A 15151-nucleotide genomic window follows, 5' to 3' on the forward strand; every position below is an offset into this window, starting at 1 on the left:
CGGTCATGCTCTGCAATAGTTGCAGTCTGAGACCGTTCACTTCGTCTTCTCCAGACTCTAGCACGCTTATCTGTGTGAAGTCTAGAGAGAACCTGGACTCATCATCGAACAGAACGTGTCTCCAGTGTTGCATGGTCCATCGTGTATGCTCCTTCAAAGGGTTACGTATGCAAGGTCTTCTCGACCGCAAATTACCTTCATGCAGCCTTCTATGTACCTTCTGCGTGGAAACACGGACCTCGCAGCATTAGCAAGGTCATTTCGACCAATAAACCGATCCTGTGCTGGTGTTGTGACCCTTTGCTGACCTTCAGCGTGCCTCCTGGCGGGTATACCATGTAGCCGGTATCTAGTAATGATGGTGTAGTGTACACCAAGCGCCGCACCAACCTGGCGGAAGGTGACCCCCTGCTGCACCATCCCTACAGCCCTTCATTAGTCTGCTTCTCTCAAATGCCGCCTTATTAGCATAATTCGCCATATCGAAGTAACAGATGTAAGAAATGTAAGCCACTGAATAACAATAAGACGGTATTGTCGCCGTATAACAGAAGACATGTGATTGTACACCCCATCAAACACATGAAAATATTGAGGTGCATGCTTTCCATGATACCTATAGACGAGTTGTAACGGATAAGTCAACACGGATCATGTCAGAGGACTATGACAAAACATTGCTGAATCAGAAATTTAAAAAATGGAAAGAAATCTGTTTTATACTTGTTTGTTTGTTTTGTTTCATTTTAAGCCTTTTCTCAATAACATTTCAGTAATATAGGCGGGTAGTTTCCAAACCATCAATCCTGGAGAGTTACACCAGTACTAGACTACCTTCCTCCGTGCTAAACTACCAAAGCATCTCTCGGGGATCGAACCCACGCCATACTTGTGATAATATATAAATTATAACATTATATCTTAAGAATATCCATTAAACGTTTGATACTTCCTTGAATGAAATTGTACATTATACACTGTTCAGTAGCATATGAAACTAAGCCGCTCTCGAGAATTTGTTTTCTAAAACATTTATATCTCCTAAAATCCTTGTAAACATATCTAAACCTTCTATCAACTAAAAAACCCACTTTTCGACATACTAAGATTGAGTCTACAATTTGTAACAGTTTACTTATTTGTATTAAAACATGTTGAAACATGTAAACCAGGTGCTATAAAGACAATATATAGATAGTTTACACTGGAAAGACCCCTGATTTTCTTGGCAATCTTATTCTTTTTGAAAACAGGAAAATATTCACGAATGTACGCTCATAATCCTATCGAAATGCTGCACCCAATTGAACAAACTTCATGTAGATGGTCTGCGGGGTCAATCCAAAAAGAAGATGATTATATACATTATCATATTTTTGGGAGGAACCTTAACATTTCCTTACATCAAATACATATGAGCCGCGCCATGACAAAACCAACAAAATACGTTTGGGACCAGCATGGATCCAGACCAGTCTGTACATCCGCGCAGTCTGCTTACAAACCCTATTACAAGTAGAGAAACTGATAGCGAACAGCATGGATCCTGATCAGACTGCGCGAACGCACAGGCTGGTCTGGATCTATGCTGGTCGCAAACTCATTACCTTGGTTTTGTCATGGCGCAGCTCATATGTTTCTACGTTATGTGACACACTGACTACTCTCGTGCAATTGGAGCACATTTCACACTGACCTATTTTTCTTTTAGCTTGATCCAATTGAATCTTCATTTATTATTATCAATAACACCTAAATTCCAAATAAATTAAGTAATAAAGAAAGAGCATTATTTCGTTAGAAATATAGAAATATACACGTAACAAAGCATCACCGTCGGCACGAGTTTGTGACGAGTATCAATCTGGACAAATTATTCTGGAAGAAATGTTTACGTTACATTTACATTTCAAGGATATCTAATGTTTTTTGGGTGTATTTTTTTCGTTTTTTTTTTATTTGTTTATATTATATCTTTAACCGTATCTAATCCGTTGACATATAAATGGTTTATGATAATTTATGTGTTTAAAATACGTGTTATCGCTTGATAAGCCGTACAGATGATGTAGGAAGAAAACAGATAACCTATACTTCAGTTTGTTCAAGGTTAATAATTGGATAACGTGCTTGTGTTCAAGTATATATTTATAGAACATAACCATAGGAAAATGTCTTGAAACAAACCTTATTAAAAGAAATCTTTTTAAAATCATCATCATCGTTGTCGTCATCATCATCATCATCATCGTCATTATCGCCACCTACCCACCAGCAACAACAGCACAATCAAATATAATAACAAGTAGAGATTTTGATGCTAAAGCATCAAGTCGCCGGATAGAAATATGATTGTATTATCATAAATTAAAGAAAATATCAGTTTAATGGTTCGAGTATAAAGAAAAGAGGAACAATAAGTTGAGTAATGTTTATTCATAAACACGTTTTCATTTACTTGCCACAATTATATATTTCTTGCTGAGAGTTTTATGCAATAGATTTATGCTATGTTATAATAAAACATCATTTTTGAAGCAAACTTGCTTAGCAATTTTGTCAAGAAACTGTTATCATTATTTAATAAGCTAGTATTGTTTGACAATATTTACACGAGACTCAATAATTTTCGGGAGCTGTTTCGTTTGCTTACATAACTTTTTATGATTAATGTTAACGATTTTATTGTAAGTATAATTACGTGTATAATTATATCAATTGATACTGCTCGATGGCCTTGTGGTAAGTATGACGGAGTTGTAACCTACATGTACATGTAGTAGGCGCAAGTTCGAATCTCGGACAAATCCTGTAGTTTTCATAAATTGAATTTTATAATATCTTTTGACTTTATGAAACATAAGTTGATAAATCGTGTGTTTCATTTCTAGCACTTTTTTATTTCATAATTTTGATAAACGGTCAAGTTTTGCAAAATACAAAAAGTATTATAAAAGAAAACATAAAAAATCAATTTAATCAGGTATGTATATTAACGTACCTGATTTAATGAACCTATACAGTCTTCAATTTGAAACTAACTTAAAATCTAACACCTTGTCATCAAGGCTTGTAAAGCAAATAATATGATTATAATTCTACTTGTAATTCTACTTTATACATATACCGTTGTACCATACATTTGAATTCCGTATGGTTTTCTGAGCATCCGATAATTGCCGACAAATTATTACCGATCATCGAATATTTGCAAAGTGACTATGAAAATATATATGCTTAATTATTGCATAAAACAATGCAATTCTACTGTAAAAGTGGTGTCTGCATAAAAAAATATTATTATGCACTATCGAAAAAAATATATTATTTGGCTGAAATCAATATTCCTGTCGTTACATACGATATAGTTAACGTTTAATTGCCTTTCAGTGGGATAAACTATCACTGGTTTATTAGTTTTCTCTTTGTATCCAATACGAATCCGGCCCCTACTGTTATACCGAGATTTTTCATACAAAATTACTTTGATTTGCACTTTATCAGCTAGTTACCTGTATGTCTATCTTATCAGCCATTTGTTACTATTAATAGATTTTATAACAATAACATACAACGTGTAGTCACGTGATTCTGGGAGAAACTGTTTATAATAAATAAGATAAAAAAAATAGAATAGGCCTCAAAAGATACAAACAACCAGATAATTTAAAAGTGTCATTTTAAATATCATGCATGATTTATTCATCATAAAATAGCAACGCTTGACACTTTAAAAAAGTAAAAGCATCCCTAAATTCAATGACTGGTCCATAGGGATACGTCGTTAATTCATTTTATAAAAATTGTAATGTTGCTTTTTACGATGTCAATATTTGAATATTTCATTTCATTGAGCAACGTTATTGTATGTTTGAATTTTTGAGATTACTGAAAACAATTGTAGTCTTTAATTGTTCAGTAATTATAATGCTTTTATTTACAGAAAGTAATGCCTTCTCTTACCATAGGTATAATATTAAACTGTTACAAATATAGTCGCCAGTTTCTACCGGCGACTAATAATAGTGCTTCAAAACAACTTCATAATAAATAATAATCTTGGCATCAAATCTGACATGTCAAATCATTGTCATTTTGTCTTTTGATGTTATAAAGCGATGTCGTCATATGCCATGTTAAGGTAAAGTGTATCAGGTACTTGGTGTACGATAACGTTATGTAGTTTAACCTAAATACGGTGTAGTGTTGGAGACATTTAACTTAAAAATGGGAGAGGGGCGGGGCGTCAAACAGTGGGACTATCCTACGAGACTTGGTAGATCCAGGTCCCTTGTAATGGTGCATAACACCTTGCAGTCGTTTCTCAAAAATAAAGTAATTTCCATATCCCATTGCACTAGACTTAAAAAGGATAATAAATCAATAATATAAAATAAAAATTACTAACAGTCGTTTGGAGTTAGTCGACAATATAGTGGTTCCGACTGAGACTGTAATTCGCCATTTACCGTCAAGAATGAACAATAAATACGTCTCTGTCAATTTTGCTGGTCATGCTTACCAAACAGTGAATGATTTCAGCAGTTCTGAGGTGATGGGACTTTTGAGGAAGAAGAACTCGATGTTGTGATACACGATGACGCGGATGTCACAGAACCCGTGGACGTTACAATACATTTTTTGAGAACATGTACCATGTTTATTAAAATCTGGTCAGAAGCCATTTATATATACATGTACATATTGTTTCAAACAACAGTTATAATAGCAAAATAATTAAGATATTTGACATTTCAATGAAACTATGTGTTACTATATCAAGAGAGGCTTGACTTTCGCGATCTTTAATGATGACAAGTTTACGATATTCTATAAATAAGGTATGAGGTTATAATGTATGCTTCCAGATAACTTCCAACATTACTTAAACATGCACTTAAGTTCAGTTATCTCCCTTGCATAGTCATATAGATTCGTTGTGATGGTTGTTTTCATATCATACGGGAGAGGTAACTCAGGACTTTGTGTGTAGATAAAGACACTTGAAATAGAAACAATAACATTTATTTCATTTATGGACATTTGCATGTGTATATCCCTTATTTCAATACCGAGAACATATTGAAAATATTCAGCATATGGGTGGAAGCAATATATTTGGTAAAATCCCAAGAATTATTCTCATATTTTATACAAATAAACATGTTTAATAGATATGAAAACACTCATTGTGAATAAAAATCTGTTTATACATAAAACTGATAAAACAAACAAATTGCATTAAACAAAATAACGTTCAAGAAAAAGGTTCAAGTCCTTAGTATGCTTCATGGTGGCTGCAACAGTTCCGTCAAAATTTGATCACTGATCTAATCCTAGAAAGAGAAAAAGAAAGAAAAAACATGTAGTTATCAAATATATAAAGAAAGCATGTGCTAATTCATTTCTATTCAATTTGATTTTCTATAAAATATATTGGTTGATTTACCACCTTGGGGCTCGTGATGGCCATAGAATACAATTCTGCCTTGCTTGTGAACAATTCTTTTTTAGTTTTACATTATAAACATATACACGGTGATCTGTGGTCCTCGTGACCGCACAGAATATATACCTGCCTTACTTTTGCAAAATTCCTGCGTTGTTTCAAACTCCTGCGTTACTGAATATACAAATACACGGTGACCTGCTATTCATTTAAAAAGCAGTAGTCTAAAGCGTTCTATAGTTATTATTTGGACTACTTTTAGTAAATACCACAGTTACTTTGGCCTTTGACTGACCTCAAAGTTAATACGGTTGATCTAATAGTTAATAAAAATCTTAGGGATGTAGGCCAAATCGTTCTCTATTGTTTTTGGTCGGAAACGGAGAGTTTTACAGACCGATGGGCATATAGGCCGGCAGACGCTTTGCAAAGCAATATACCCAAATACTCAAACTTCTTCGAAAAAGTTATAAATTTGTATAAACTTATAAATATATAATATGCATTGTAACAAAAATTCGGACGTACAGACGGACAAACGCTGATCTACACTACGGTATATGTTACGATGACTAAAGCTAACTCTACAGAAACCTTTACCGTGCCTTTATGTTTCAGGATAGAAATAATTGACCTTACCCTTTTCCGCCACGCAAAAGGTCAAATGCATCATTGACACCATCTAGGTCAATCATCTTTGATATAAACTCGTCTACCATTAATTCATTCTTCATGTACAAATCTACCAATTTCGGCACGCCTTCTTTGCTTTTCCAGCCTGTTAGACAATGAAAATCATATAACTCCTATTACAATATACATGTAGATCATATCTCAATGACATGAGTATTTTGGTTTTATTGGATTCAAACAACAATGGCCTTTTTAATGCCATATGACAATTTTTGGAGAAAGACTTCATCCGATACGAGCAGAGACCGGGTCAGAACCACCCTGTTTTCACAACATATAGCTATAGATAGGTTCATCACATGAAAAGAGTCCTAATTATCTGACAAGATTCGAGCCAAAGCGACAAGGCGCGTTAGATTCCAGTTTAGCGGCATTAACTTAGGAGACACTAGAGGGTTTGTTCGAATTTCTAGCAGGGAAAATATAAGGAATTAAAATGCACGTATGAATATATTATACCTCCAAAAACCGTTCCAGTCATTGTTCTGCCGACATTGAATGCTAGAGGAGATATTGAAACCTCCTGACCAGCCGGTACAACTCCTACAACAATTGTCTTACCCCACCCCTCTCTGCAACTATAGAATGCCGATCGCTGTAACATACAATAATAGAAAAACGTGTTATAAAGATCTTAGCAAAGGTGATGGTGTTATAACTAGTTACATGCTTGATATTTTCTTGTATATCTTTAATGCCAACAATTTCTTATGATCACTCTGAAAAGATATACTTTCCCTTATAGACTGTGGCAAATTATTTAAATCAAGTTATACAACTTTCGATTTTCATTTCTGATAAATTACGTGGCCGTTATCTTCTGCTCCGTTAGATGATTAAATCGACATACCTTAGAGTCTGTCAGAATTGAAGATGATATCATTAGGAAATAATGTGTGTACACTTTGTGGCAAAGCCTAACATGTAAAAATAAAGTGTCAAATATTTGACCCTTTGTGTCCTTTTGACGAAACTGAATAATTCCAATATTGGAATTAGTTCAGTGCCAACACAGCATATAAGATCCTAAAGTAAAACCATACCTCTATAAAAAGTAAGTAAGAAAATATCAAAATGTAATCAGCATTAACTTACGATTGTTGAAACTAGCCCGATACATTCAAATGTAAAATCACAACCTCCCATTGTTTTCATACCAATCACAGCTTCTATTGGCTTATCGTGATCCGATGGGTTAATAAATTCTGTAGCACCAAATTGTTTAGCTGAAACAACAAAAAACGTTTTATATCATATTAAAATTTAGTTAAAAACAAATATGAAGCAAATCACAGCTTATGAATATGCTATAGTTGATTATAATAATTAACGTAAGTGTATCTTGTCGTCAAAAAAAAAAAAAAAAAAAAAAAAAAAGATTCCAATATAATTTTCTTTAATTTTGTATGTGGTTGCCTTTAAATTTTTTTTTTTTTCAATACGTGTATCACAATGCTAAATAAAGTCGCCAACATTTATATACTATATTAGTTATTAGTTATAATTTATTAAGTTTATACAGAATTAATATAGTTTGATTGTATAAAAAGCTCTAAGCTTATAGACACACCATCTTATCTATTCGTGCAACCAATCAGTACTAATCAAGTTTTTTACTCAAGGATACAACGTTTGCCCCTGGCGGGGTTTGAACCCACGCGGCTAGAGATCGTATGATTATTAGTCAAATATATTTGGTATAGTAATGAGAAGTATACCAAGTTCTTCTTTTTCAGGGTTTAAATCTACAGCAATAATACGTTTAGCGCCAGCCGCTTTACAACCCATCACAGTGGCCAGACCAACTGCGCCCAAACCCCACACTGCACATGTTGAACCTTCGTCCACCTGTTTTAAATCCAAACAGATACATTGCGATAATACTAATCATATAGATTTGAGGTGAGAATAAAGGAAATACAACAAAAATTGGAATGATAATATAGTTCATAAATTAATGAATGAGGAGATCTTTTCAGTTATCAACTTCGTTAGTCGCAAAAATCTTTTACAAAGTACATGTGCTTCGTAATAAAAATGGCATTTAGTTACCGTACTACCGTAAACTTGTTTCGTGTAAGTGCCCTAGAATTTATTGACATTTTTACAGACATCATCTTTATTTTATTTTAATTTCGAAGCACATAATATGCTCCAATAACTAACCTTGGTTGTCGTAGCATTATTTAATTTCAAATTATTCATTTGAAGTCTCTTATTTTTTCGTTTCAATAACTGACTTGATTGAGTTAATATATCATTCCAAGTCCGTAATATGTTTCAATAACTTAAGTCCTGTACAAACCTTAGCAGTGTTAAGAGCGGCGCCATAACCCGTTGATATACCACAACCAATGAGACATACTTTCTCTAAAGGTGCAGCAGGGTCAATCTGGAAATAAAATGTTAAACTTACTGGTTTATGTATGTGTTCTTTCAGATATGTAGAAAACGACCACATCTTATTATAATGTAAATTAAAGATTATATTTAAAAAACAATTTCAAGCAAATAAAAATTTCTCTCGATAAAGATCTACTGACAAAGTTACTGAAGCCGATCAAGATAAACAAAGTTTCCAATGTTACTGTTCGCCAGTCTTAAATTATATTAAATATTTTATTTGTTTATATTTTATTTTTATGTTTTCTGCATGGATATAGGTAAACCAACAAAAGTTGTTTCCACTTTGAGTTGTAAACATTCAGTGATCTTATATGATATACAATGAGCGACATCTGATAATATGAGGTTATTAAACATTTTTATACAAAATACTGAATTCTATTGGACGACTAAACAGCTGTCAAACTATATTGGACGAGGCACAAGCCGAGTCTGATATAGGTTTTACAGCTGTGTACGAGTCCAATAGAATCGGTATTGTTCTTAACAATATAAATATATTAGAGTGACAGATATACAAAGATTAATATATGATATACAGGGAGTGACATTATATACAAGTATTGATATATGGTATAAAGGGGGGACATGATATACCCAGAGTGATATATGATATACAAGGAGTGACATGATATAAACAGAGTGCTATGTGATATACAATGATAAACACAGCGCGAAATATGATATACAGTGAGTGACATTATATATCTATATAGCAGTATATTATGATAAATATAGTCATTGGCTTATACATGTATCATAGAAGTGACGATTTACCTTGCAAAGTGAAATATCTGCAACCACAGTATATTCACTGAATGTACTCGTGCCCATAAAATGATGTACAGGCTGGCCTTTGCACGTAAATCTTGTGGTGTTATCCGGCATTACACCAATCGCTATAGTTTGTCTGAAAATAAGAGTATTTGATTGGTCAAATTGGATTAAATTTCTGCCTCTCTTCATCATTAATACAGTTTCTATGACATAATAACAAAAAAGTTTTTTTTTTTTGGTTTTGAATATCCTAAATATACATGAATAAAAACAATAAAAAGTTAAATTGTTAAAATACGTACCTTATCTTGTTACATATATTTGTCTTTGTACTTTTACAGTTATCACATTCATTACACTGTGGCTGGTACAAGGGAATCACGTGGTCACCTACGTCAAAATAAAAGCAGAAGTTATTTACTATTACAACTTTAAGGTAGTCACGTGCATGGTAACCTTTTGGGTAACCACAGATGTGTTTTCTTTCTAGTATATCCAAGAGAATCACTTCATCTCCTTTATAAAAAAAACAAACAATATAACAAACACTTTTCTACTGGATACCACGTGATCAAATCTTGAATTATTATGTGGACCAATAGATCTTTTTAGAAAAATTTGATTGATTGATGTGGTAAATATGATATGGTGCTTAGTTAATATGTCGACCATTCGGTTTTACTTGAAACTGAAACAGTCAATAAACCTTCTTTGTATTCTGTTACGCCTTCACCAACGCTCTCAACGATTCCAGCCCCTTCATGCCCGAGTATCATAGGCCATTTTATTCTGGGGTCCCACGACTTCCCATCTAGCACGCTCAAATCTGAGTGACAAACGCCATTTGCAATTACCTAAAATGAATCAAAATCAGCATTAAATCGTAACATTTGACATACTTTTTCAGTTTCCATGTGTTATACAATTCAGATAAGCGTTCACACGCACTAGGATTCAAAGGTCACAATCTTTTAAAATCCGTGAATAAAAAAATCATTATTTTGTATATATAAAATACTACAAGGTTTCGCAGCTGCCATGTTTTAACGCAACGGAAATGCGTTGACCGGTTTACAATTTCCAATTAAGATTAGATACGATGTGGAATTTGTAGATCATGATCAAGATCAAGCAGTTCAACGACGAGAAGTAACAAAAAGAATCTTCTTCAACTCAAAGGCAGTCGCATATGTGAGATAACGTTATTAATTTCTCAAACACATATTGGTCATAGTTCAACAGTAGCGGGATTTATTAGCAAACTGTTATCTTGGTGCAGGAAGATGTGTCAAATAAAGAAATTAAACTGAGGCCTCTACAGTTGTACTTTTGTGAAGGTTTCTTTTAATACTATATATGGTCTTGTTTTGCCTTCCATTCTTTTCATATATTCGTGGGCATGACTTGTTCTATATATGTGCAGTAATAAGATACTTTATGTCCGCTTAACACATTTATGAACAAGTCATAAAACAGTACTATTCAAACAACTCAATATGAAAGTAGTTTACTATGTTAAGTTCAAAAATCAGAACGCTGAAAATTTTCAAGGTTCGTTTACATTGTCCAAATATCATGATACTAGATTAGAGTTCAAATGATGTAAACTGTTTATAATCTTGTAAAGGATGATGACATAGCATAAGTAAATTATGTCAAGGTAAGATATTGATAAAATTTAAATATCCTGATATGCTATCGGTGATCCTCGGTTATTGTCCTAAGGGACTTGATAGTAAAACCGGCCCAGTTAATTTGATTATCCTTTAGAAGATATACCCACCAATTAAGTTGTACATCGACCAACATATTTTCGTCCCAATTAATAAATTATAAAATACACACATTTTTTTCAACAACGGAAGAGATGGCTCCTAAAATGACCTTAAAAGATCTTTTATAGTCAATCATGCATGAAGAATAAAGGGGTCTGTAAATAATGAAAAAAGTGGAATTAAACGTTCCAGTTCGGATGATTCAAAATTCAACTTTGAATACCTAATATAACATCATATGCAGAAATGCGTAACATTGTTACCTTAATTCTGACTTCCCTGGCTTTAGGTGGCGCTACTTCAATGGTTTCAATGGTAACGGGTTTCTTTGGTTCCCAGGCAACGGCTGCTCGACACACAATGGGCTGTCACAATAAGGGTTAAGAGAATATTAGAGGTTTTATGCTTTTATATAGGTAAAAAAAATTAAAACTATTTTAAGATTTCAGTTGATAACTATATACTTGCAGCAATGAAAGTTATTCCGTAGACTTGTTAGAAAAAATACGATATGTGCAGTGTAAGCCTTTCAACAATGCATCACGGAACATTTCATCGACACGGACGCATTTTAGTGAACATTTATATATATATATAACTTTACTAAATGTAATTATTAATAGATATTGCACTACTTTAAAGATAAGGGTCAGCATCTATAATGTAAAACATAAGCATATTCATGTCCTTTATTTTAAAGAACAGTTTACAAATTTGTTAGCTTTTAAATTGCATGAAATGAGGAGTAAATATTCTTTTAATAAAACCTATGCATCTTTATATTGATCACATGTAGATTCTTCAAGCAAAATCAGTGATAGGTATAATTTGTTTAGGGTCAAAATTTAGATCGTTTATGTTTTTAAGTAGAATCCACAAGTGTCGTCTTATTTTATGCAAAATTGATGCAATTCAAGAAAAACTATCTCGTTAACTGTCTGATATTAAAAATTACTTAAAATAAATAGAAGTATAACAGAGTTAACATACCTTTCCAGCAGTGGCCATGTTTTATCCTAAACTTTGATCGTTTGTTGTTGTATCTACTTATAGTGGCCGACTTTTTATCAACTTTGTGCTGTAAATTACGTGTGCTTTGTTTGCATTTAAAATAAAGTGTCGATAAATTTCGAGAACGAATGCATTACCCTTCGTGGATTATATGATCGAATACGTATTTAAAGTCAATAATTAACTTAATTAATTAATTGCCTATATTCATCAATATCTGAAAATTATAATTATGTTATTTTTTCAAACGGTAAATCTTGTAGGTTTTTAGATGAAACATGTATATATCAATAGAGCTGAAACATGTTTACATCATCACTTTTATTATACAATAAAATTGAATACAAGGAAATAAAGAATTTTGCTGTAGTAATACTAATTCTTTGAATTAGTGCCTTACTTTAAAAACCTTAAAATGCTGAATGCAGATACTCTTGCTTTTCATCCGAAGATGAAACTTCCTTCATTATATGAGCCGCGTCACGACAAAACCAACATAGTGGGTTTGCAACCAGCATGGATCCAGACCAGCCTGCGCATCCGCGCAGTCTGATCAGGATCCATGCTGTTCGCTTATCAACCCTATTACAAGTAGAGAAACTGATAGCGAACAGCATGGATCTTGATCAGACTGCGCGGATGCGCAGGCTGGTCTGGATCCATGCTGGTCGCAAACCCACTATGTTGGTTTTGTCGTGACGCGGCTCATATATAAAAAGGATGTTGCAGACGCTGCGCGTGCAGACCAGAATATTTAGCTCAATGGTAACTGTTCTCTGCGCTAAGCAGTTACCCGAGAGCTAGATATTCCCGTATGTGACGACTGTTGGTGCATCATTCTTTTCCTAGCATATTACATATAAATCATATTTTGGAAAGAAATTACGAAAAGTATTTTCATTTAGCGCTCTTTCTTAAATGACGTCATCCTAATAGCGCTATTCATTCATAAAAAATGTGATTTGTCTTGATATTTAACGAAAAAATTCTTAATTGATAATCAAATGTTTGCCATTTGCAAGTGTCGTATAAATTTTCCTGAACAGAACTAGATATATTTTTTACAGGATTTATATTATAAGTAAACTTACCATTCACTTGAAACATAGGCGGTCGGCATTATTGTTTATGATTTCTCACTCGTGCATAATTTATACCGTGCATAAGGATACGATTTAGTGGTACTCAATCGTAAAGCAATCGTGTAAATTTAAAGTAAGTACCAAAATAAAAAAAATTATAGCATAACCAGTTTTTATTCATGTTGTAAATTATGTAGCATTTTCACTCTTTGGTTTGATTTGTTTTAAGATAGTGGTTACGGTTCAACGTAAACCAATGAATGTACATGAATTTATTAAACAGTTTTAAGATGAACTTCTGGTATACATGTACAGCGTGCTTTATTCGTTACTTGATGCATGTATATAGGCTTCAATGAAAAAGAATTTAAAGTCAAAATTTTGGATTGTCAGCTTCTGCTAAGCATAGACTCTGTCTCGCGACTACGCAGATGTTTACCGCAATCGGAACTGCCTCGGCTATTATCTATAATATCATCGGAAACAATACGGATTGAAAGTAGTTCTACCAAGTGGCAGAAACAGAGATAATGTAAAACGAATGTATATATTTGACATCTAATGTCTGTTCCGGTACTCTTATGCTTGAAAATATGTCTTACATCAATTTAAATATGCCCACTGATGTTCAATTTTAAACATATCCGACCAAATGTCAACATGTTGGTTTTTTGTACTTTCGGTTTCTACAACGATAATAATAAATATATAAATAATGTATTGTTTGCTTTTGTACATATGAATTCACTTATTTTAGGTGGACTTTTACTACATATATTGGAAATAAACTTGTCAACAACCCCCAGCATTAAATTACTATTTGTTTACATGTTTAGTTTCTTAGCGTAGGTTAGACCGAAATACCGCATCCGTTCAGTGTATTCATACTATTGTGTTCGAGGTCCTTATCCGAAGACTCACGGAAAGGCCGAGTAGTTGCGATTGGTTTTACCGGGTATTTTTGACTTGGTAACAGGGTAAAACCCTTTGAAACAATCTACATTCGGCTACTTTTAATAATTTCTTTGACATTCCTTTCTGGCTGGTACTTCCAGACCAACTCACTTCCAGACATGCGTCTGTTTTTTTGTTGTTTTTTTCCCAAACATAATGCGGATTTGTATCTTCAATTCTTGAAGATCGTTCAGCACGGCATAATTGTTGAATTTGTGCAACTTTAAGTTCTTTCTCTTTTTGGTGGTTCAAGTATTCCTTACTTTACTGTAGGACTATAATCACCTAAGGGTATGTTGCCTGCTTTTTAAATTTGTCTTTTCATAGCCTTTCTATGGTATGTATGCTATATAAACTTCTTATAATTTCAATTCTATTAAGTTTCGCCAATTGTTTTCTTGTTTAGGGGACACACATTCGTTCACTACGGGACCATACTCTGCTTTTCATGGAATAGTACGAGTGTCACATTGAAGGTTCTATTATATATAATCGCCACATGAGCACATCAAAATTCAAAAATTAACCATTTCATGAATTCTGCCGGTGCTTGCGGGGGGTGGACGACAGCTTGCAGTTACCACTACCGTCCATGAACAGGGTAAATCAAACCAAGCCTGCAACATTTTTAATTTTGCCGCTTTGGACGTTCAATTAAGGATTTTTTCTCTTTTAAATGCGAAAACGACAAATGGGTATTTCAAGCTAGGGTTAATCTAACTATGTCAAAATAGTCTTAAATATGGCATTGTTTTAACGTGCATTATACAAACTATATCTTTATTTGGCACATTTTCAGACTAAAATTTTCCAGTTTGCATTGATTACACTAATATATCAACAAAAAATGCAATTAGGTTTCCAAAGACAACGTATCAAATCAAATAACATTCCATGGAAAATGTATCAATTCGTAGTTAAAGTACATGGAATTGGTCGTTTGAACTGTAACCATTCACTAGCAAAATGATAAAAGTTGTAAAGAAAAAATAACTCTCTACATG

At 33.4% G+C, this 15151-nt stretch overlaps 1 protein-coding gene across 1 annotated transcript; it reads right to left on the reverse strand.

Annotated features, from left to right (window-relative positions):
• Window positions 1-5009: 5009 nt before the first annotated feature.
• On the reverse strand, window positions 5010-12245 carry LOC132752046 (alcohol dehydrogenase class-3-like). The gene is made up of 11 exons (XM_060742318.1): window positions 12091-12245; window positions 11364-11465; window positions 10032-10179; window positions 9628-9715; window positions 9326-9458; window positions 8448-8534; window positions 7861-7990; window positions 7238-7368; window positions 6602-6737; window positions 6089-6227; window positions 5010-5336 (listed from the first exon to the last, which is right to left on the reverse strand). Exons 1-11 carry the CDS (start codon window positions 12106-12108, stop codon window positions 5312-5314), a joined length of 1137 nt encoding a protein of 378 aa, XP_060598301.1. The 5' UTR covers window positions 12109-12245; the 3' UTR covers window positions 5010-5311.
• Between the last annotated feature and the right edge of the window lie 2906 nt (window positions 12246-15151).

This window comes from Ruditapes philippinarum, unplaced genomic scaffold, assembly GCF_026571515.1.
Source record: "Ruditapes philippinarum isolate M1 unplaced genomic scaffold, ASM2657151v2 ctg2080_1_1_1_1, whole genome shotgun sequence".
Lineage (NCBI taxonomy): Eukaryota > Metazoa > Mollusca > Bivalvia > Venerida > Veneridae > Ruditapes > Ruditapes philippinarum.